This window comes from Osmerus eperlanus, chromosome 12 (assembly GCF_963692335.1).
Source record: "Osmerus eperlanus chromosome 12, fOsmEpe2.1, whole genome shotgun sequence".
NCBI lineage: Eukaryota > Metazoa > Chordata > Actinopteri > Osmeriformes > Osmeridae > Osmerus > Osmerus eperlanus.
The window spans coordinates 11,091,556-11,116,243 of NC_085029.1; the positions used below are offsets into that span (position 1 = coordinate 11,091,556).

Here is a 24,688-nt window from a genome sequence, read left to right on the forward strand (position 1 = left end):
ATGGGGATTCCGCAAGGCAACCAGGCATTACCTAATTTCCTGGTTGTTCGTGTAAATATACCAGCTCTCTGAAGTAGACAGGAAGTGGCTTGCAGGTCAGAGTTTAGAGGTCAGTGGGCCAGAGAGAGCGCACTGACCGCAGGTAACACAATAATAGGGTACAGCCTAGGTTGAGTAAACCAAGGTTTGCACAAATGCAATGTCAACGTCATCACAGCGTTTTAATTCAGGATTTCTTGATTCAGAGGGAGTTAACACTAAACAAACCGAACAAACAAATGATCAAATCTGATAACAAATACAAGGTAGGACACAAATTGTTATTACATTTTTTTTTTATTGAGCTAAATACTTCATGAGGATTCTTCTTAAGAAGACCAGCCTGTTTTTGCTTTTGGACAGGGGTCCATGGTGACAAACTGTAGCGGAGTGCCGTAGCATACATTTACTGAGTTAGCTTCCCCCTAGCCTCCTCTGCACAGATGCTGGAGTAATCAGCCTTACTCCCAGCATGCACTTCAAATCCCCTTGTCATGATTTTGAAGAACTCCATTTCATATTCCCATCGCCCCTCAGGGACGTGTAGTCACAGGAGAGGGGGGAAGTAGAATCTGCTTCTTCAATGGAACGGGTGTGTCACTCTGTCTGTGGGAGTCAGAATACAGATGGGATTGTCTGCGGCTGATTACCGTTGAGATCTAAAGTAATCAACAGACACACTAAGTCTTTGTACTGTTCATCCATGGTGTCATTGGCTCAGAACCCTCCAGAAGGAAGAGTTAGATGTCATCATCCCTGTTCTGGAAGCCAGAGTGCAGAGTTCCACTGACGTGACTGTCATGGTTCTGTCTGCCACAAAGAAATGTGTGTGTGATATATGGAATTTGATGTTTTCTTTTTTATGTGTTACTCAAAACTTCCTAACACTGAAACATTGCTATGTGCAGCTCTCATCAACCCAGTCCTCCACACTGGGCCCCCTTCTAAAGGTAAACAGACAGGCTTTCTTTGCCTCTCTCACGCCCCACCACAGGGCCCAGCAGGGTGGCAGAGACCCCATGAGCCCCCTGCTCTGGATCAAAGAGAAGTGGAAGGGGGACATCTGTGTGAGTGTACCCCAGCGAATGGCCTTGAAGCTGGGGGAGAGAAGGACCAAGCTAGCCTCTCCCGAAGCCATCTCCACAGGCATTCCAGCAAGTGCAGCTGGCTGGAACCAGCATAACATCACACCACACTGAGAATATCAAACACAATATTATATAACATTGCATAATGCTTTATCACATACAACACTATCCAGTTGAATGGCACATTATATAGGGTCAGTCAATATAACCAAGTAATAGAATATGAAAGTAATAACAGGGTGCCATCTTTTCTTTATTAATAAGGACAGTGGAAATGAGGAGACCATCAGCTGGGACAGACATGGTTGGGATTTAAACCTTATATTTTTGGATACTGTCTCAGAAGATATATTATGCTATCTGCGGAGATTCACCAGGTCGGTATGAATGTTGCGACGGATTCAAAGTTTACATGAGTGGTAGACTCCAAAATATTATATACAGTATTTCAATACTATTATGTTGCATTGTTCATGCCTACAATTATGTAGGGGGATTTAATATTGACAAAACAACCAAAACTAATCCCCTAGGTGTAAAGGAAGAAGGGTAAACTGAACAGTGTATAAATATTAATCAAATATGATGGAATTGCAGTTATTTGACTCTATTGATTAAATCAGAGCAAAAATGGTCAGAGTAAAGTCAAATGAAATTGATATTTAATAACATTGAGCTGAGGAGAAGCCCTCAGGAGATCAAGAATTTAGAGAACAATGTTTCTCAATTCACTGTATACCCAGCTATTATCTGTAACAACCAATCAGACCACATCTTGGCTGTTACTTATCAACATATGCAATGAGGTGAGAGACCCATCAAGCGAAGACTCTGTCCAGCAACTCCAGTCTTTATCATATGAGAGGTGGGAGCAGGAGAGTCTCCCAGCCTACAATTAGAAGAGGCAGGAAGGAAATGTGTGTTCTTTGTGACAGACCACAGGTGGTTCTCATCCTTGTCTCCGCTCCCCCAAAAAAACACATTAGACCACCGGCGATGGGGGAAGTGTGTCTGGAGTTCACATCACAGGCAGTTCCATCATCTAGGCCAACACACAGACAGTGTTTCACTCTGATAACTCCCTCCAGATGTCAAAACTACAACATCACGGAGGGAGGGAGGGACTAGTAGAGGGTGAAGGGACTGGTGGAGGGGAGACTAGGAAACTAGGAGGGGAATGGGAGGTGCAGGGACTAAGGGGAGCAGGGGGACAGGAGAGGGGTGAGGAGACAAAGAGGAGGGGAGGTGGTGGAGAGACTATGGGGAGGAAGAGGACGAAAGGGGGGAATAAGAAATGAAGGGACTAGGGAGAGAAGGAGGGTAGTTGGAGTGATGGGGGTAGGGAGAGGAAGAGAAGGGAAAGTCTTATCCCAGCTCTATCAGAGATCTGAAATCTGAGCAAAGACCTTCAGCCTGCACAGTTCAAAGTTCCAACCAGCTGGACAGCTGTGGAGCTCCTTCAGCCCCATGGAAAGACTGAGGCTGGGCAGGTCAAGGGACTAGGCAGGGGCAGGAAGGAAAGGCTCAGGGCTACTCCCCATATCTACTGACCACAGAGCTGGTGTCCCTCAAGTGGACCCTGAAAGTAGGGGTTAAAATAATACACAACTTTCTCTCACACATATGAATACACACATAAAGTCTTCCACACATGGATACAGATTGCCAAACACATCAATGCACAGACCCACACAATGACCACTCCCCCAAATAAAATATTGTAATTAAATATTGCTGATGACATGATGCGGAGGACCTCATAGACCCAGTCTCTCCATTCAGTGTGCAGGGGGTTAAAGTTATCCTTCTCGTTCGGAGGTAAGGGCAAGAGAGCGCATAGTCTGCGCCCCTTGCTACAAGACACTCCCACCTTCTGCTTTTGATATCCCCACACTCTCCTCTAAGACTAGACGATGTTGAGCCGTGTCAACTAAAGACTTTCTAGACACGAATACGCACAAGGAACGTCGCAGAACAGCTGAGGGAAAGATTAAGAGAGGGAAGGAGTCATAACTATCATTCCTCGAATACGACTGCGACGTTATCAGAATCCTAACAACAAGAAGGGTGTGAAGAAGCAGTATCATCCTTGTTGCTACTGGACGGACACCAGCTGATAAGTAGAAGGCTATCATACGCACTGAAGAACACTGAAGACATGGGGGGCGCTTACCAACAGTAAGTGTTATCCATTCATTCACCTACAAAGGAGTCTAGAGTCGAAAGTTGCTAACTTAGGGTTGCTATAGTACTCATAAATTGCGTTATTTGGGCGTGCCATTCATCCCAACTGTATCAGTACAACGCAACAGGCAGACAGACTACCTGCAGATAGGAGCCCCCGCCCTAACCGCCAAATAAACTGTCCTACGTCATACAGTGTTTATAACTCATATCTTTAATTTCATCATTAGACAGAAGCGTCCATAAAATCTCCAAGCTCTGGTTTCACAGAGATGTTGGAAACGCTAGACTTCGCTCTCCGGGGAATTGGACAGTTATGCCTCGCGCAGCACCGGCCTCAAGTCCAACTTTAAGCAACAGATCCGGTGATAACTTTACCTCCGTTTGCATATCGAGCTTCAGTTTAATGTGTTCTGTAATATACAGTAGATGCTAATGCATCCTCTCTGAGTCGAATGCTGTAGCATGCTCTTAAATTACGTCAAATTGGTGAAATAGTTGCAAATATATCTTCAGGAGGTTCTGTAAACACAAATGTCCTCTTTTGTCTCTCATTTGCAATGTCTACTTTCTTCCTATCAGCTCATCCTTGTTTCTACCCACTTTAGGTCAAACATGTTTACAATTTGAATGACTGACCTATTAAAGTGGATGTGTTTTTCCTCAGTTCTGAGTAGGGCTTCACGTTCCAAACGGACCTACTGCTCAGGAGGAGCAACATGTTCTTAGAACACTTTGGCTCCATCTTTCTGCTCTCTCCTTATCTCTCTTTCCCACTCCTGTCATGTCTTGGTTCATCTGAGGCTGTCATGTTTTCTGTCTTTTTCTGCAGATTTTCAATCTGACACCGCTGCAACTGATCAGAGAGAATCCTCAGTTGAACCCAGAGCAGCTGTTCAGACAGGATCCTCAGTTGAACCCAGAGTATCTGATCAGACAGGATCCTCAGTTGAACCCCGAGTATCTGATCAGACAGCATCCTCAGCTGAACCCAGAACAGCTGATCACACAGGATCCTCAGTTGAACCCACATCAGCCATCCAGATGGCCCACCTCTTCCTGGCAGGTAAACCCTCCCTTCCTGACGACCCGGCAGGCAAACACTCAACCAAGGTTCCCATGACAACGGGTCAGGCGGCGTCAGACAGGAAATCTAAGGAGAAGCCGAACAACAAGGACCGTAGCAGTGACGGCCTAGTGACCACCGTGCCGTTAATCAACGAGGTCCAGCTCACAGCAGCCACGGGAGGGGCGGAACTGTCCTGCTACCGTTGCACGGTACCGTTTGGCGTGGTGGTTCTGATCGCTGGTGTTGTGGTGACGGCAGTGGCATATAGTTTCAACTCCCACGGATCCACCATCTCAGTCCTGGGCCTGGTGCTGCTGGCGTCTGGGCTGGGTCTCCTGGGCTCCAGCCTGCTCTGCTGGAGGGCCCGCCAGGGGAGGAGGAGGAGGGAGAGGAGGAGGGAGAGCCAGACCGCTCTCATGGCTGGGCAGGGAGCCATGGCCTGAGGGTTTGAGGAGCAGATGGAGGGATGGAGATGTTGGAGAGATGGATATGTTAGGGGAAAAGGGGTAAAGGTTCCCTTCAATTCATGAAGAAGAGTGAGAGGGTGGACAGACTGATAGAGACAGAGAGAGAGGAGGGATAGAAGGAGAGAGACAGAGAGGGTAGATAGATAGAAAGAGAGAAAGAGGATGGACAGAAGTCCTACAGTGGAAAGTTTGTTAGTTAGTTTAGGGTTGATTCCCCTGACGTGTCCAGATCTGGACTGATGGATGGCTGGCTGTATATACAGACAGGATGGGTGAGGCCTTCCCTGGATTCTCTTCTTCGTGAGCTGGGAGCACAGACTGTAAAAAGAATGGACGACGTGTCTCCGCTTCCTTCCACTGTACAAAAATTAAGCCAAAATATCCCTGATCTGGGTGCTGCCATCTTGCACTGGTGATGCCAGTTGGAGCCAGAGTCTGCGCTGTAGTGATCTGGTGGTGGAGCCGCGGTATCGAGGTCCCACCCATACACTCGCCCGACCCAATCGCAAGCACACACTTATCCCTTTTTATATAGTCAAATAACCAATAACAAATGAGCACTTGAACAGACATCAGTGTGATAAGAGCTACCTAATATGACATATATAAAGCATCTTTGGATGTCTTTTTTAAAATTATTATTCTTTAGTTTGGCTCATGTCCCATCCGCCCATACTGCAGCCCGCCACCAGGGGGCGATCAAGATGTTTTGGCTTTTGAGGAGCTGTCATGCAGTCCATTCTTTTTACAGTTTATGGCTGGGAGAATCAAGTCATTGAGTGATGGACCGTTTTGTTGATAATGTTTATGTATAGAGTGATATTGTGTCTGTGAATCTATTTGCTGCTATTATGTTGACATTTAAAAAGAACATTAAAGGTACGGCAAGTTCATGCTTTGTTGATAAATAGGCCTAAGTGACTTTACAGGGATGAAATGTAAAAAAAGTAAAACTGGATACTTATGAAATCTATCCTGTTTGGTATGCATGTAGATGCTTTCAATGTTCAAGAATGTTAACTTGCAACCCTTGCAAGGTACATTATACTTAAGTATTCCTACTCTTAATGTCCACAACAGTTTCCACATTGCTAGCATCGGCTCCTTCTTTCATGTAATATTCTTCTATACGTAATATTCTGCCCTTCATCCTTCTAGTGTCCTATTTATTACCTGTTCATTATGTGTAATGATATTTTGTCACATTAAATTAGAGATCTCCAAAGTGCCAAAGTAAGTCTTGATGTCAAGTCTCATATTTATATCCAGTGCGCAAAGGCTAGTGGTTTATTTATGGTTTGTATTTGCGTTGCCTAGCAACCCCCATACTGCAGAATTATAACACAGCATTACGTCAGCTTGTATGTGTGCATGTGTGTGTGTGCATGTGTGTGTGTGTGTGTGTGTGTGGTGGGGGGCACCGGTTATGACACCTTGTCACCTGGGGAGCGCTAACTTTACCTCCTCTGGAATGGAGCATTCTGGGAATGACATTGCTTTAGAGGGGTAGGGGGTGGGGTGAGGGGGAGTACAGAGCAGAGAGTCAAGGAGTTGCATCACCCAGGATCCTGTTGTCATCAGTTAGTGAGTTGTGCAGTAAGACACCAGAGACTATCCTGTCACCACAGACACATTAGGTCCCTGGCTAGTTGGCTGACTGAAAAGTTGTCTCACCAACTGGCTAGCTAGCTAAATCACAGACTTTCTGGCTTGCGGTTTTGACTGACTGACTGACTTGCTGGCTGGCTTGCAGGGTAACTGGCTGATCCGTAGTCTCTGTAACTGTATGAACATTGTGAGCTGGGAGGGGTGGAGGGCATGGTGATATCCCACTTCCCCATGACCCCTCCCTTCCTCTCAGCCATCAGATCTGGGAGCCAGCAATGTGTCATCCCAACCCCCCACCCTACTGTGTCCCTTCCACCATGTTCCCACTCTTATCCTCCCTCCTTCCCTCCCTCCCTCCCTCCCTCCCCATCCCTCCCCCTCTCATCTGGCTGGGATGAGAGCTGGGCACGCCAGAGTACTGGGAAGGGAAAGAGGGACCAGGACTACTGAAGGGAGAGAGGATAAGAGAGAGAACAGGATGGGTTGTTCTGTTCATCCACGCCCTCTGCCCACTCTCTGAACAGCTCTGAACAATGCCCCCATACAGACACACAGACACACACGCACTCAACCCCAGGTGCCCCCCAGATACCCGGCGTCAGCATGGGCAAGGCTGGCAGGCAGTTAGTTTCAATGAATCTGATACGGAATAAATCACTTCACACCTCTGCAATGGGCTTTAAAATAGCACTGTCACAGTCAGCTGGTTTTATAAGGCCTGTGCTTGGTGGGGACCAGAGTTGTGTGTATAGATTATATCGTTTATCAAGAGTGTGTCTGTGTATGTGTGTGTATTGTATGTCAAAGTGTCAACTGTTCTATTACAATATAGTGTTGGGAACAAAAATCCCTGACAGAATGCTGAGCAACAAGCAGCTTGCGAGGCTGTGAGTGCCTCCTTCTGTTGTGATGCTCACAAGCAGCAGAACTAACAGTGCGGTTCACTTGAGGTTTGCAACACTTCTGCACAGGCTCATCCAGGGATTTTGGACAGCCTGTTCATGAAATATCAATACATTTTATATAAAAAATGCATTAGTGTGGCGTAATCGGGTTTGGGACAAATGTAAAAGTACTCTCAACTGGACAGCTCCACCCAGGCCAGTTTCAAAATTCCAAGTATCTGGAAACCTTGTGTAATACCCTCTTAATATTTCAAAGTTTATCAGTTGTGATGTCTGGCTTGGGATTTCCAAACACTTGTATAAATAAATGACTCAATGTCACTGTTGCCTTCTTTCACCAACCAGCTGTCCCTGTGACATTTAATGATGTTTCAACATGAGTCAAAAAGAAAGTCATATATGTCAGAAACATTAAAGTTGGAAACTGTGGAATGTTAATAATGCAACTCAGAGAATGACTTTCTTGTCCTGTTTAGCCACGTTGTATTAATCGGGAGACAATTTCCATTCATAAACATTGACCTGTTCTCCTCCTGTTCTACTTTTTTGGTAAGTACCTGTAAATAAACTGAATACACCTGAGGTGTGAAATATGACCACATTTAGTGCATTCATTGTCTATTCTACAAAAAAATTTAAGATGCTTTTTTATTGTAAGCACCAAAAATGGAACAAAACAGTGTATGGACAAAGTTCTGTGTACTAACTTTAAAATGAAGAAGCATCAGAACTTAGTTGTCTTTTACGGCTTTAGGAGAATATGTTTCTCCTCTTCAGAAGAATGTCCCACTGGCCCAGGAGTAAAGGGACAGCCAAAGGGTAAACCCTAATATCCTTCCTCTGATTGGATGATAATAAAAATACTTGTGCTAGTGGCTTCCAGTGGCAGGAAATACAAGAAGACACTTAATCCTCACGGTCAATGTTGATTCAATGTTTATTGGGGCAAGAAGTTGCTTATTGGAATTCTTAAATGTGTTTGCCCCAGGGTTAGAGTTATGCTTCTCATTAGGAATAATCCACAGGGAGTCTGTTTTCGGGAGGGTGGTGGCAGGATCTGGTTACCTGACCATTTCTAGAAGTTGTGCTGCTGAGATATCCAGACCCAGCGCCTCTCTACAGAGCCAGACCTTGACCAAAACTCAGCCCCTCTCTACGAAACCAAACCTAGACCAAGCCCCTCTCTACAGAACCAGACCTAGACCCAGCCCCTCTCTACAGAACCAGACCTATACCCAGCCCCTCTCTACAGAACCAGACCTAGACCCAGCCTCTCTCTACGGAACCAGACCTGTCTACAGAACCAGACCTAGACCCAGCCCCTCTCTACGGAAACAGACCTGTCTGCAGAACCAGACCTAGACCCAGCCCCTCTCTACGGAAACAGACCTAGACCCAGCCTCTCTCTACGGAACCAGACCTGTCTGCAGAACCAGACCTAGACCCAGCCCCTCTCTACGGAACCAAACCTAGACCCAGCCCCTCTCTACGGAACCAGACCTACACCCAGCCTCTCTCTACGGAACCAGACCTGTCTACAGAACCAGGCCCAGACCTTCACTACAGAATCAGACCCAGCCTCTGTCTACAGAAGCTGTCTGGCCCTCTCCAGACCCAACAATGTCCCCGCTGCCTAGCCGGCCAGGGTCAGCAGGGAGGGCCCTTCCTCCCACCATGCCTGGCCAGCCCTTGACACCCTGCTCGTTTCTCCAGTGGTGACAGATTTAAATGTTTCTTCAAACAAAGAGGTTTATTGTACTGGACACAGTTCTCGCGGTTGTTATGGTTGGAGGGGCTGGTTGGCAATGCCCAAAAGCAGTAATGACTGATGTTCAGGAAACCAACATTGTGTATAGAAGAATGGCAGCCACATAGGAACAAGTGATCAGAAACAGAAGAACATAGCGAGCTGTAGCATGCAGCATGGCATGGTGACACAGGATGAGGAACTAGGACACTTCCTGTAACAGGACTCCTGTAAATCCAACAGGAGTGGGATTGTTTCAGTTCAACATCACCTCTATCTGCCCCTCTCAGCCCCGCCCCCAGCCAGGCTGATCTGTAGCAGTTATTTGATCTTACATGTTCCTTTACATCCAGCTTATTTTGACAATTATTTCAAGCTTTCAAGCAAGGAAGCTCACAAATAACCCTGACTGTCAGTGGTAATTCACAATTGGCCTCTAGATGGCGACTTTCAGTGCTCCTGTCCCCATGGTGACAAATGGCAGGGCTAACGGTTATGCCTGTGGGTGCAGCCAGGGAAAGTGAGAGTACTCTGTTGTTCCATATCCCGAAATCACCTCCCTCTAGTGCTCCATTAGTGTCTCTCCATCATCTGTCTGTCCTCCACTCACATCCCTCCATCATCTTTCTGTTTCTACATCGCTACATCTGTTTAACGTCAGCAGAAAGTGGAGATTTGTGCTCGATAATCCCAGTTTGTCGTCATCACAGATGATGATGGCCAAAATGGGAGAATGTTTCAGTCGTCACACAACATGCACACTCACTAATCAGACAAAACCTTCCTTCATGACCATGCACTCTTCTGGTGACAAATTAGTTCTGAATGCCTTCATGTTCAAAGCTTTGCCTTTATACAGAAATATCTATCACGGGCATCACAGGTCAGAGTCCGTCTGGTCAGAATCAGTTTGGTCAGTCAGTCTGGTCAGAATCAGTACCCATGATCAACACAGGAACCTAGTAGGGATGAGAGAAGTAACAGAAATAGCCCAGCTAAGACCTATAATCCAAATTGGGGAGTGAAAAACGAAACAAACAAATAAACCAATTTCATTTCTATATGACTTTGCCTTTGTATGCTTTCAGTGTAATTAGATTTGTATATGCACAATTAATCAATAGTGGTGATGTAATGAATCAGTTATTCATATTAAATGATTCCTAAAATCCATAAAGTGACATATTCATGGCAAACTGACAAGTTTGGCTGGGATGTTTGTGTGTATGTGTGTGTGTGTGTGTGTGTGTGTGTGTGTGTGTTTGTGTGAGTGTGTGTGTGTGTGTGTGTTTGTGTGAGTGTGTGTGTGTGTGTGTGTGAGTGTGTGCATCCTGTCCTTCCTATTCCCATGTATAATTTGGCTTGTCCCCTCCTACTTCTGTATGTGGAGTTGGTAAAATTAAAATGGCAGCTTAAGTTATTAAACTGAGCAGCTTTAATCATTGGCTGCAGAAATTCAAGGTTGAAGAGCGTCATGGATTACCGTCCTTTAAGCACAAAGCTTCGCATCCACTCTGGCCTGCTGCCACTTCCCCCATATCTCTCTCTCTCTCTCTCTCTCTCTCTCTCTCTCTCTCTCTCTCTCTCTCTCTCTCTCTCTCTCTCTCTCTCTCTCTCTCTCTCTCTCTCTCTCTCTCTCTCTCTCTCTCTCTCTCTCTCTCCAGCTGTTTGATTTTCACTTTCTGGTAGCTGGCTGCCACTGGCCATCTCTCTCTCCAGCCCGGTCTCCATGTGGCTCTGGCAGTAACCTCCTCCAGTTATCTCTGGCTCATTTCCCTCGCTGTCTCTCTCCGGTCCCGGGCTCAGGCTCTTCCAGGCTCTCTCTCTCCTGGTGGTTGGGGCGAGACATGCGGCGTCACCATGGGTTTGATGGAATTTTACCTGGAGATTGACCCCGTCACCCTGAACCTGATCATCCTGATCGCCAGCTACGTCATCCTGCTGCTCGTCTTCCTCATCTCCTGCATCCTGTACGACTGCAGGGGGAAGGACCCCAGCAAGGAGTACGCCCCCGAGCCCCCGGCGCCCCCCAGCCAGTCCCCCATACGCCTGGTGGTCATGCAGAACTCCCCGGCCTCCCCCCGCTGCGACCAGAACAACGCCGCCAGACACCTGGAGGGCCCTGCCCCCCCCACCCCGGACCCGGGGAGGGAGAAGAGGAGCACCCTGGTCTGAGGATGGGCAGAGAGGGATGGGGGGTGGAGGAGAGGAGAGGGAGATCTGGGAAGGAGGAGGGAGATCTGGACATTTGTTTGATGGATTTGAAGTCCTGTGTGGACATACGGCCCCAAATGCTGCATTTCTGATTTTTACAGTTTAGTTTGATAGGTTTTTACAGTTTGTATTATTTCATGACAGAGGACAATGTTGAAAAGGTAAGCTGTGGCTGGTTGTGTGCGGGCAAGTGTGTTTTTGTGTGTGTTGTACTTCTGTGCGTGTGCCCGTGGGTTTTTCAGTGTTTCAAAACAAACACAAAATTGATCTCAGTACACACCATAATGCATCAGCGTGCATCAGTAAATGCACAGGAATCAATCACTGATGCACTTTTATGTCCAAAAACAGATAGACAGTATGACGGCTGCTGTGTCTTGATAATGGATGTGACTGAATCATGTGGACTCAGTAGAAAGATGTGATATGAATGAAATCTTTCTCTACCCTCTGATTGACCAGCTAGCTGCTGGATTGGTGTGTGTCAGGACTGTGAGGAGGCTGCATGAATGGTGCTGTATTAGAAACCCCGCCCCCACCCACCCACACACACACACACACACCAACACACACACACACGCACACACAAGGGCACACATGCACCCAAGCACACCCCTTGGTCATATCTTCTTATTAACTGGCTTCCCTACACTGTTCCTGGCACACTTTCTTTGTACCAGTGGAGATCTGCCATGTTGCCAGACAAGGAGCAAGACTGCAGGTCATCCACAAGGTGCTGAAGAGAGAGAACAGAGCCTGAGGGCTAATATGAACAACTGTACCCCCCCCCCCCCCCACCACCACCACCACCTCCACCACTCATCCCCTCCACTAGTGCAGACGTTAAGCACTCAGCTGTTGTTGCAACCTCTGTCACCAGCAGCTAAATCCTGCTTGATCCTCAGCCAGCCTCCATCAGGGAAATGGATGTCGGCTGGGAGCACAAAGCCTCACCGAATGAATGAGTGAAGGGCTGAATGAGTGAAGGGCTGAATGAGTGAAGGGCTGAATGAGTGAAGGGCTGAATGAGTGAAGGGCTGAATGAGTGAAGGGCTGAATGAGAGATAGATGTTCCTTCCGCAGCCCCCTGACATATGCCGGTGACAGCTGTGAGGATGTGCTCCTCTCAGCTAGCACCTTGACTGCCGCTGAGTAGGATCAGTTTGTTGTGGGTTTTGAAGTCAACAGGCCAGTAATCCACAGGGACTGACTCTACTAGAGATGTGCATGAACAGGTTGTTGTGATGACGTGTCGTACATCCGTTTGACTCGGCAGTGATGATGAGGGAGAAGCGCCACAGTCCTCTCACCCCCAGGAGGGTGCAGCTGAGTGTGGAGACTTGGTCTGGGCCGTAAACAGACAGCACTGCCGCGTGGTTGTATGAAACACGGTTTGGAACGAACAGAAGCTTGACCCTGGTCTTGGCTGACTGATTTAGCTGTTAAAGACAGAATTCGACAAATGCCAAGTCTCAAGACGTGATGATGATTGGTGATGGATGTTCTCCAGGAGATAAGAGGTTTCGAATGATCTGAAGGGATGGTTGTTCAGCAGCAAAGCGTGTGCAGTGTGTGTGTAACCCTCTGCTGTCCCCTCCCCAGCTCCTCTGCAGTCCGATGGCAGGATTACAGATTGCAGCAGCTTCACGGTGGCCCGGCTCCAGATCTGATGGGGTTTACTGTTCCCCTCGTTGCTTACAGCTGTGAGGAGGAACGTGCCAGAGGAGCTGGCCAGGCTGCCCACTGACCAGGCCAGACCAGACCATGCTAGAGCACCCCCGGCCACAACTCACCAAATTCGATCCCAAACTAATGGCTTTGACACCTAAAGGTCACATTGGACCATGGGACAGGGTGAGGCAGTGTCCTGAATGGATGATGACACCCATTGGAAGACAGATCTTCAGGCCAGAGCCAGATCAGCGCAGGACAGATGAAGTCCTGTCTAGCCTCGCTGAGACACCCCTCTAGACATGGAGCTCATTTGGACTTTGACGTTCTTCAAGTAAGGTGGACAAGGAACAGATGTAATTAAAGAAGTACAGTACCCACAATCCCACTCACTGTCACTGGAGAAAGACACTACTACTATTTCCAACATCAACTGTGATTAAAGGTCTTTCACTGTCCATTGAACATCAGAACTCTAAAGATGGAATGTCAAATATTGTTGTGCAACATTAGAATTAGAAGTTTTCATAAAATAAAATAATCCTGACATGAATATGATTCATACATATAATTCCTTCCACAGCTGTGAAATATTATAATTTATGATGTGTTATTGACATGATGTGGAAACTTTGATACTAAATATCTCAATAGCTATACCAAGCAGCCTTCTGATTCTAAGATCTTGAAAAGGTGATCTATACAGTCCATCTAAGGAGAAGACCTCTCCTGTGGTCCCTGTGTAGGGTATCCCTAAAAAAAAACATTCAAGAACCCATCTTGGTCCCACTAAATAAAAGGATCTAACCAAAAACAGTTCTCGCATGGTTTTTCAAAGAGTCAAAGAATCCTTTTTTTCTACAGTCTCCCTGCCACCAGCGTCTCTGGAGAACACTGTATTTTCTGGAGATGGCTCTCATCTGTGGAGAATCGTGCCTCTGAGTCCATGCCCTAATCCTCTTAAATAAAAACATGGGCCAGCTCAGCGCCCAACCAATGACCAACAGTGCAGACTCCTTTGCGATATGAATAGTACAGATATTTCCATATATTTCATGTTTGGGGGATTATAAGATAGTGCCACAGTGTATCGTGGGGTTGTATTATGCATCCTGCTGCTGACGCTGGCTCTACAGTTATGTAAATAGGAACTGGTAGAGAGATAGTGTGTTGTCCCGCTCTGGTTTGACATGGACGCTGTAATAAGTACATCCGTCTATCAGCTTGGGGGGTTCTGCATGGCACACCACCCAGAGACAGAGAGACTGGATACACAGAAACCCTTCAGTGTCCCTGACGCAGCTTGAGATAACCATGCATCTGGCTTTATGGGAAAAGAGATTCATGTGATGCTCTGAGTTTCACTAAGAGGCTGGTCCTGGAGCAGACATGCTCAGAAAGAGAGTGTCACCCATGTCTAGAACAATCTGTCCAATCAAGGAACCCACCAAATCTAGATTCTAGGGAGTAGAGAGAACACTCAGAGTACAGACAGAGGAGCTGGAGTACCCGCAGGAGGAGTAAGACCCAGGTTCTCCTGAGAGCCACATGCTGGCAGCAATGCTCTGCCAGCCTCCAGCCTGCAGGCTGAGAACACAAGCTGCTTCCTTACATTTACATTTAGTCATTTAGCAGACGCTCTTATCCAGAGCGACTTACAGTAAGTACAGGGACATTCCCCCGAGGCAAGTAGGGTGAAGTGCCTTGCCCAAGGACACAACGTCATTTGTCACAGCCGGGAATCGAACTGGCAACCTTCTGATTACTAGCCCGATTCCCTAACCGTTCAGCCACCTGACTCCCTCCACAAGCCACAGGACAACCCTCATACAGTCTAGGTACATTTATTTAATCACCCAGGATGGTGACGAAAATATTGAACCGAATTAGGTTCTACCAGGAACTAAACCATGGTCGGAGTTTTTCAGGGAGTGAGGTAATAGGAGGTTCTTCTAGGACGAAAATAACTTTATTCTATAACATTTTACATGTATAGGTTTCACAATCTTTTATATGACGCCTGTACTTAAAGTTTTATTTTTTTAAAAGCCTTGTTTCCTGGAACTGCTCAAAAAGAAAACACAGGACACTTATGTGTGTCTGCATACTGTGTGCGTGTGACAGACAGCCTTTTCAAAGCTGCCGTCTGATGGACCTGGATTAAAAATCAAGCCCAATCTGCTTCCTTCTCTGCATTCACAAATGGCATTTATATAACACTTCACACACTAGACTAACACAAAACACCCCAAGCTGACCACAACTGTGGGCCTCTGAACACAACAAACTGTACTGCATTAACCTCATCACACCTATACGGCAACACACCCAACAGCATTTTAATGTTCCTTTTTACCTGGTTGGCTGCAGAACACTCCTACCTATCTTCATGTGCAGTAAAGAGCAGGAACAGTCAATAAAGTATTGATCTGTATTAGTACTGTGTACAATTATAAATGTAAAGATTGTTGTCTGACTGTTTTACTTCACTCATGGGGACTGTATGCCCTCTTGTGACGAATGTTGGTATGACTATTCCAATAACCAATCAAAGTGGAGATGACTTTCCTCTGATCAGATTGTAACCTCACTGAGAGCTGAAGTGTTGTCCGACTTTATTGAAAGTGTCTCACATGTACTTTCACAAGTAGCATGTGTACTGTTTCTAATACTTTATGTTTTATATGTTCCTTGATAACTTTACAGAGTTGGAGGGACTACAGTGAAGACCTACAATTACAATTGGAGTGAGTCTCCCAATGACCAATCAGAGGTGAAGGGACTTTCTTAATGACTAATCAGAAATGTGATGCAGCATTTGTTGCATTAATATGTGGGAATCAAAGATACATTTGATGATTCAACAATGAATAATATTGAACATTTTGCTTTCTCAGTTTATGTTAGGAATGTTTTTTCATAATATTATAACACATTTTATCTATATTATATGTTCAAATTTGTATTCAAAGTTTCTATAAATAAACACACACACACAATGTACCAAAACAACAAGATAACATGACAGGCCATTTGACATATTTTATTTTGATCATGAAAGACAATCAAAGACCAGGAAAACATCAGAGAACACAAATACCAACATGTCAGTCCTGTAGAGCAGAGCTCAGATGACTAACATTTAAGGGAAAGTAGAAAAATCGCTCATAAGTTACAACTCTAAGGAAACATGTGTTGAAGAGTGTTGAAGTTGGGGATAATACATTCCTCATAAACATATACAGAGAAGCGTGTGGACAGTGCTGGCCTCCCAGAGCACAGCATCTGATGCTGCAGAACCCTGAAACTACCTCAACATCCATCCCAGCAGGAAATAGAGAAATGTGTGTGTGGGGGGGGGGGGGGGGGGGGGGCTGGGACTGAATCCCCTTTGGTTGTGTTTGGCTTCATGGTGTCTGGAGACCATGTGAGACCAGGTCTCTTGTAATGCCCATGCAAAACCCAGACATGAGCGCCGCATCACCTGGGAAAAGGTTCAGAATACAGAGAATACACAGGAAACATCTAGGTAGGAAAGAATACTGTACAAACAAAAATAGCTTTGTATAAACATTAAAACCTTTAGTATATATATATCAATATATCCTCTGTATACTGTAATATTTTGGTCTTTAGTCAAGAGATATAAAGTGATAAGTTATTCCTCCATGATGCGAGGGGGGGGGTGAATGCTGGTTGCCCTTGGAGCAGGGGGGGGTGGGGGGGTGAACAAGAGCACGTCTGAAGATGATCAGGCCTTGAAACACATTAATGTAATGTCTCCATGTATCCCTTTACATTCAGCTCACCCTCCTCCACCTCCTGCTGTTTGCACAGAGAGCGCTGAAGGAAGCACCCAGGGAATCAACATGAACTGTCACTCCGGTGGTGTCCTTACACGCTCCTTGGTGTTTTTTTTCCCAGGCAGCAGTTACTGTGCAGCCTGGCCCTGATATACTACAGCCCTGTTACATTCATCTCAGGGGGGCAGACTCACCACGGTGCTACACAAGCAAGTCATGCATGAGAAACCGTACACATAACTACCGCATGAGGATTATATTAAAAGTTTGGGTGTTGGAACACAATAAAAAAAATATATAAACATGCCAGATTATACGTACAGAAACGAGTGAAGTAATAATTACACAAATGTTGCAATAATAATATGTAAAAATCCTAGGAGTTACCATTGTTAACATGGGTGTATGGTCATGACATACTGAAGCAGTAAGGGCTGGTGTGGAATCACATTAACACTGAGACAGCTAGGAGACCAAACTCTGAGGCTGTATCCCTCATGGAGACAACAGCTCTCTGTGGAACCCTCCTGACAGCCCTGTCCAGCGTCCCCCATGCAGACAGCAGGATGGCAGGGCCCGCAGAGCTACTTCACAGATGTCTGGAAATTATTGCTTTGCACTCTTGACGATTCGGTTTAGCACAGTAACCAATTCAACTTGAAATTGAAACAGCCTTTCATTATACCTTCGTAACACTGTCAATAACCCTGGCATCACGTGACATTAGGGTGACATTCGGGTGACAGAGTAAGTACAGTCTTCCTGGTATTCTCGGATAGGACAATAATAACGAGAAGATTCTGACCAATAGGAGTCACAGAAAAAAACACAGTTCTAAGGGAAACAATGGCTGCTGTGAGGTACAGCTGTGTTTATGAACATAGTCTCTTGGTACAGGGCAGTTCTGTGGTGGATAACGAGGTGTGTTCCACACTCAAGAATGAAAAGGGCTAGTACAGTGTTGGCTAAAGGGCCACCAATGAGATGCGGGAGTGGGCCATTCTGTGTCAGTGTGTGTCCTACAGGGGTCCGAGCTGGGCCTGGTACTTGTCCAGGATGTTCCTGGTGCGTCCCAGCTCTTTCCTCAGTTCTGCCACTTCCTGTCGGAGGGCCGAGTTCTCCTTCTCCAGGAAACCGGCCCGGATGGCGATCTGGTTCTCCTTCAGGCGGCGCGCGTCACGTGACCGCTTGGCCGCTACGTTGTTCTTTCTGCGACGAACCCAATACTTGTCATCCTGCTCAAGAGAGGAAGAGAGGAGGCCCCAAGTTAAACAGGGAAATGTTTTTTTTTTGCTTGAACTGTTGGGGTTACCCGTTAACAAACGGTCACCAAACATCAGACCACGTACACATCGAGCATAATACAAATGAGTTAGACAGAGTTTGTCATGTACGTAGTTCAAGCACAGTTCGCTAAAGGGTGCCTATAATTATACAAACACTTTGTGTAATTCCTCCAGCATGACTGAGAGACAAACTGTGACAATGTTTATTTGAGGTAGAATACATTTTTATAGAGGTCCCTGGTGTTTTCCTTCTCCTTGGTGGTTATCCAACACCAAGCGCTTCTCACTTCTCTCTAAAGAAGTGCTATGGATGCCATTTTATAGCCCATAGAGAACAGCCACTACTGCACAAGAGTCTCTGGTGTCTGTCTGAGTGATGTTTAAAGCTTTAGTCAAGTGTTCCTTGCACACGACTGGAGCACAATACCTACACTGTGTCCTCATTTGTTTCCATAGTTGACATAGCTGACAGGTCTTTTGTGTGAATAGGGAATGACAAGACAGGTGGTTTTCTAAAAGCCTATAATGCTGTATGTGTGTGTATGTGTGTGTCCTTGTCTGTCTGTCTTTAGATTGTCTGCGATTTCAGTTTCCAGCCAATTAGCTATGAGTTTGAGCCATAGAAATGAACAGCTTCAAAAAAAACTGAAAAACAATTACAAATCTGCTCCGCACACACATGTACACGCATACACACATACACACACGCAAACACACACACACATCTCACTATGTTTAACCAGTTCCAAATTACCTTCATGTCGTTTGGCATGAAGATCTTGCGGGCCTTCTTGATCATGGGCTGGGGCTTCAGCTCCTCGGCAGAGAACTTGCGTTTCCTCGGGTCAAACATCTCCTGGCCGGGAACACTGGACAGTGCAAGGTCCGCAGGGTCAGGCTCGTATCCCGTAGCAACCTCGATCGACTCGGGGTCAATGGGGCTGGGGGTGTTCCTGGCTGAGGACATGGCTGGAAGAAGGAGAAGAATGGGTCATTATTAATGATAATAAAACGAACACATTTTGAAGTGTCTGAATTGAGACAGTGTTAAAGTATGGAAGTTGAGCATTAAAGTAATTGTCAATGATGGTAGTGAGGACAGTGTGTGCCGTGACATATTTACTCCACCAGGGAGCAGCAAAGGTAGAGCTAATAACGTAAAGCTGCAGTGTGCACCTGCCAGCGTTGAGCCTTTAGTGATTACATACTGACTGTCAATTCTACACTGACGGTCTCCACTTTCAAGTAACTTAATTGAGAACCACAGGGATCTCAGACAGAGCAGAACCACCATATCTCATATTAATGAGAACCTGAAATGTTCCCCTACTGGAGGTCCTACCCAAACCAACCTGAAATTCACCTCAATCAATTCACTAATCATTTCACTTTATTACTGCTATTTCTTTTGATCTTTCCATCTCTTCAACCTCCCAATCATAATCTGTTTCTTTTCCAATATATTGTTACATATTATCGCCACCTTTCTCTCCTCATCCGTCTATTTCTCTTTCTCCATTCTCCTCTCCCCATCCCTCTCTTCCCATTCCTTTCTTCATGTCTGTCAATATCTCCCATCCTTCCATTTCTCTTTGTCTCTCTCCTCATCCCTCTCTTCCCCCCCTCTCTCTCACTCTCTCAACATGCCTCTCTTCATCTCTGGCACTCTCCCATCCTTCCCTTTCTCTCTCGCTCTCGCTCTCTAACCCCAACCCTCGCGGACACTAACCGTACCCCTGGCCCCATCAACAAGTACTATTGGCATTCGAAAGGTAGTGAGCAGCTGCTATGAACGGCCCTGGTCCAAAACCCTTGACGATGCACCACTGCTTCAGGACACCCTGCTTCTATAGCAACGGTGCCATGGTGCCAACAATCCCACGGCATTTCCAACACGTCCGTCTGACTGTGCTACCGATCCACCCACGCTGCTTCTTTAACAGCACAGCAGCTCATCTATTCAGAGGACGCGCACCGGAAATCAAAATACACTTTCATCATTTTGACTCATTGTCTCTTTATCAGGAAACATGTGAGAGCCCTGCTGTTCAGAAGACAGAACACAGAGTGCGTGACTGGAGAAGCAGCCTGTCTGGCATCCACAATCAATCAATTAGCAACATTACAACAGCACTTATCACATGGATACATTGGAGAGAAGCTGTGTGGGTGATTAACAAATAGGGAGATGGAAGTGTGTGTGTGTGTGTGTGTGTGTGTGTGTGTGTGTGTGTGTGTGTGTGTGTGTGTGTGTGTGTGTGTGTGTGTGTGTGTGTGCACTCCTGTTTTTCTACAACAGGAGAGGAAAGGGGAAAGTGAGAGGAAATGAGAGAAGAGGAGAAGTATAAGGGTAAGAGAGCGCTGAGTGCTAGAGGGATGGAGAGAGGAGAGTCAGAAGAGAGGATCAGTTTAGCTGTGGCAGAGATGTGCAGGACAGTGGGCAGCAGGTCAGCTGGGCAGCTGGTTATCTGGCCCCAAACATGACCCATGCTGATGTCACATGACCCATGCTGATGTCGGGTGTGAGTGTGTGTGTAACTAGATCAGACTGTATTATACATGTTCCTCAAGGGGTACAGTCAATGTGCTGGACTTGCAGGGCATGTTTCCTAAGGTAGCAGGTGGTGAAGGGAGAGACTGGAGAGAGACAAGCTGCTCCGTGGAATGAAACTCCAAAACACACACCCTTTTCCTCCACATATAAACACACTTGGTTGCCACTGCTATGTTTCTATCCTATGTGTTTAGTATGGCCAAGTGCATCATATTGCTCATATACCAGTAATACTCTGTACACATTATTACATGTCGTTTTTGACAATGTTTATTCAGAACAAAAAATGTCCATTGTGAATGTGGTTGGTGGATATTGTCTTTTGGAATGTGCCACTTCCCACTAGAATATCTATTATGTTCTGCTTCACATGTGTTCATATCTAAAATGTTTAGAATGTTCTGTTTCGATATTGAAATTTGAGTGGAATTTGACATTTTCCTAGGACCTTTAACAGTATTGTCTTGGTTCATCTAAGTGTTCCCTCTCTTTGAGCTGTTGCCCAGGGAAACAAGGAGGGAGGGACGGGGATATCGAGCATTCCCCGGATAATGAAATACAAACACAGACATCCCATAATATCCTCCTCGGGATTACAGTGATTCTTCCAGTGAATGCAGAGCCTCGGCAGGGTCACCAAGCCTGTGTTGACAGAGGGGCCGGTGAGGGCTGGTCACTCCTCTGAGGGCAGAGCTAGAGCACAGGCTGACCTGAGGTCAGACCTCATGCAGAAGCACGTTCAAGAGCAGGCCTCTACACACACATGCACCCCCCCCAACACACACACACACCTTCATAACATGTGTTGTAGTGTTATATTTCACACCTATTCCTCGATCTACACAGTTCAGCAGCCAGCTCATTAACATTGCAATCTAAGGGTGAACTCTCAACCAACACCAGACTAGAGCACTGTTCAGACGCAATCTGAATGTTTATGTGTGCGTGTCTATGGTGTGTGTGTGTGTTTGTGTTACCTGCAGTTGCGGAGCCTCTTAGGCAGTTTTGGGGGACCATGCTTGTATGTACGGACGACGTAGTTGCTCGGTTGCTAAGGTCCATCACCGAGGTGGCCGGGGCTTGGGCCATTATTGGCGTCTGGTGTTGGGGCTGTGACTGATGATGCTGCTGGTGGTGGTGGGCGGGACTGGAAGGGATGCCGTTCTCTGACAGGAACTCCTCCAGGTCCATGTACTCCAACTGGAAGTTGTCTCCATCATAGGGAAGCGTCTTGTCCCACAGAGTAGGACCCAGGAAGGCAGACTGCGGTGCACTCCTTTCCTCCTCCAGACTCTTCTCCTTCTCCCTCTCTTTCCCAAACCCTGTAGCACCAAGCAGGAGAAAGACTGTGTCACACAATAGCAACAAACTGCACTCCACTTCTCACATTCAGCACATATGGCTGCTGGTTAGACATGCACTAGTTGTTTCAGTCTACAGTATGGAGTATGATGTTATGTGTTATTGACTTAAAATTGGCTCTGGACTTTAAACAAATCTGTACCTGTCTCCATAATATGACTTTGTTATAGTTATAATATGGTTATAACACATTTATCTTGGTATTCTTTAAACCCACATTTACTATCAAGGCCCATGGATACATACATTGTTCCAACTTCACAGTCTTAAAGTCAATGTTGAAAATAAAGTCAACTACCATTAATCAAAAGATATTTATAGACTCGCATCTTAACTGGCTGTAGGTTATCCCTCTAGAATACATAAGCCCAACTACTAATATGGAGAAGTTCAACTGAAATATTCATAACCTTTTTCTGCAACCTTGAGTGGAGGGAAGGGAGACATTGGAGAGTAGGGGGGAGAGTGGGAAGAAGTCCTGATATAATAAGTTTTAGAGGCACCCTCGCAAACTGAGCGCGCAAGCATTATTTACAAATCTGTCAAATCAGCCCTGTCTCAGTAAAATGTATAAGGTGTCTCTCAGTTGATCAGATCCGTGGATTTAATCAAGTCAAGGTGGTCAATAATGTGAATGTAACATAATAAAAGTAGGATACATATATATATATTCTAGCAGTTGGGGGTGCTCAATATATTCGCAAAGACAACCAGCATTTATTTTATTTACCTTCATTCTGAAGAGGCAGCTTCATCGGGTTTTCTAGCAGAGACTTGAGAACGCCTTGGGTCGACGAAGGCAGAAAACTTGGATTTCCCGGGAGCTGTCTTGACATTTTCTCTGTCGCGTCTTCGACCGTCAAAAGTCACCAAACCTGCAGCTTTGAACCGTTCGATTGATATGATAAACAAATATGTATTGCATACAAGTAGAAACAGTGTAAACTAAGTCGAGCGCAGCTGTAAAGTTTCGTCTGTACCGACCACTGTTCTGATCGCGTGCAAAGCTGGCTTCAGTGCCACTGGCGATTCTAAACTAGTACTGCAGAAGACAGAGAGCCCGGTTCACCGAGTCCATGTGTGAGAACGGAGGTTTGTGACGTCAAACCTTGAGAGGCAGGTCAACACACTGTGTGCACGCTTGTGTGTAGCCTACTGTGTGTGTGTGTGTGTGTGTGTGTATGCGTGTGTGTGTGTGTGTGTGTGTGTGTGTGTGTGTGTGTGTGTGTGTGTGTGTGTATGTGTGTGTGTGTGTGTGTGTGTGTGTGTGTGTGTGTGTGTGTGTGTGTGTGTGTGTGTGTGTGTGTGTGTGTGTGTGTGAGAGAGAGACAGACAGCGAGAGAATTTATGAGATTTAAGTCCACATAATTTCGTTAGAAATGGTCTTGTCGGTTATGTAAAATCTGCATTGTTGAGTACTGCTCTTCCAATATCTAACTATAATTCCAGCAATCTGTCTGTCTTTGTATAGTCATGTGTGTCTGTGTGTGTACGTCTGTGGCTTGATTATCTCCAGAACCGGGCATGGAATGCAGTTGAAATGCAGCAGATGTATGGCTCAGGCCCCAAGGACGTGCAGTGTAGTGAAAAGGTGTGTCTGTTAAGCTTATCCATTACCTATGATTAAAAAGTAATATGCATTAGATTATTCACTTTATCATCATACAATCTCATAGCTCGTGTTTAAATCACCATTGAATGTATTTGATTTTAGCACACAAATAAAACAACTCAGCCTTCTCATAATATGGCTCACGTTCTGCAGTGCGCGTTAAGGCTTTGCTTAACTGCCGTGTCACGGCGGCCAAGCGAGCAGTAGGGCGCTTTCAGCGCGCAAAACGCTGGTTGGTCACGTGAGTGGGTTGGGTTGACCTACTTTTATCCAATTGCGGACCGTGAAATCCTGCTTGCTCCCTCTCCCCCAGCTTCTGGAGTTGTCACATTGAACCTCATGTGCTCAGGCCAAGGAGAAAAACATCTCGATCATAAAAGGAGAGCACACGAGGTACCTCGTGTGCCCCCTTGCTCAAAATAAGCTGGTTAAGCCCTCTAAGTGCTCATGAGCTCGAGCTTGGCAAAATGGAGTTTGTGGCTGAAGGCCATTGATAGCTGTTATACACATTTTAATGCTTTTATTGTGTGGCGTACTTAATGCTTTTAAAGTCAGACAAAAAAATGTTTTGTATCTGTTTGTAACATCCTCAAGTGTGATCACAATGTAGCATTATTAACCAGCTGATAGTTTTTTACTCAAGTACCACAACTGTGTTTGAATAGTCAATAGCTATTTATTTTAATACTGGTAGCCTAGTCAGTGGTACAACGGTGAGACAATACTACAGTAGTATATCTGTGTCCTGCACTAGTGTTGTTAGAGACAGTCAGTCAGATTTTACACCATTCTGATGTGAGTACCGTTTAAATGTGTGAGTACTAGTGCTACTGATGACATTTGTAAAAGTAATAATACAATTTAAAAAAACCTGCTGCTAGAACTCATCTGCTATCTCTGTAAGCCCTATCTGCCTCTGAGTAAAACTTCCTTGGCAACAGCGGTTGCTAAAGCACAGCGGTGTTGTGACGACCTTTACTGTGAAAAGTAGGACAGTGCTCCTCCAATCATGCTCCTCTGGATAGAATACTGGGATCAGTGAGTGGGCGATGCCAGCCTGCACCGCATACATTACTAGC

General features: G+C 45.8%; 3 protein-coding genes across 5 annotated transcripts; 2 read left to right on the forward strand and 1 right to left on the reverse strand.

Annotated features, from left to right (window-relative positions):
* The first annotated feature begins 2,999 nt into the window (after positions 1–2,999).
* Positions 3,000–6,084, forward strand: LOC134031797 (transmembrane protein 100-like). Its single transcript, XM_062475521.1, has 2 exons — positions 3,000–3,305; positions 4,144–6,084. The coding sequence occupies exon 2, from the start codon at positions 4,356–4,358 to the stop codon at positions 4,821–4,823; it is 468 nt and encodes a 155-aa protein (XP_062331505.1). The 5' UTR covers positions 3,000–3,305; positions 4,144–4,355; the 3' UTR covers positions 4,824–6,084.
* A 4,556-nt stretch (positions 6,085–10,640) lies between these two features.
* si:ch73-256g18.2 (small integral membrane protein 36) lies at positions 10,641–14,277 on the forward strand. 2 transcript variants are annotated; one of them, XM_062475084.1, is made up of 2 exons: positions 10,641–11,482; positions 12,924–14,277. In XM_062475084.1, the coding sequence occupies exon 1, from the start codon at positions 10,968–10,970 to the stop codon at positions 11,280–11,282; it is 315 nt and encodes a 104-aa protein (XP_062331068.1). In that variant the 5' UTR covers positions 10,641–10,967; the 3' UTR covers positions 11,283–11,482; positions 12,924–14,277. The 2 variants fall into 2 exon arrangements, with proteins under 2 accessions (XP_062331068.1, XP_062331069.1); XM_062475085.1 differs by lacking the exon at positions 12,924–14,277 and adding an exon at positions 12,608–12,910 and having other exon boundaries at positions 10,641–11,489.
* Positions 14,278–16,023: 1,746 nt separating this feature from the next.
* hlfb (HLF transcription factor, PAR bZIP family member b) lies at positions 16,024–23,077 on the reverse strand. Of its 2 annotated transcripts, none has more exons than XM_062475101.1 (4): positions 22,728–23,077; positions 21,613–21,957; positions 18,836–19,050; positions 16,024–18,033 (listed from the first exon to the last, which is right to left on the reverse strand). In XM_062475101.1, the coding sequence occupies exons 1-4, from the start codon at positions 22,831–22,833 to the stop codon at positions 17,815–17,817; spliced, it is 885 nt and encodes a 294-aa protein (XP_062331085.1). In that variant the 5' UTR covers positions 22,834–23,077; the 3' UTR covers positions 16,024–17,814. The 2 variants fall into 2 exon arrangements, with proteins under 2 accessions (XP_062331085.1, XP_062331086.1); XM_062475102.1 differs by having other exon boundaries at positions 16,024–18,030; positions 22,728–23,075.
* Positions 23,078–24,688: the final 1,611 nt, after the last annotated feature.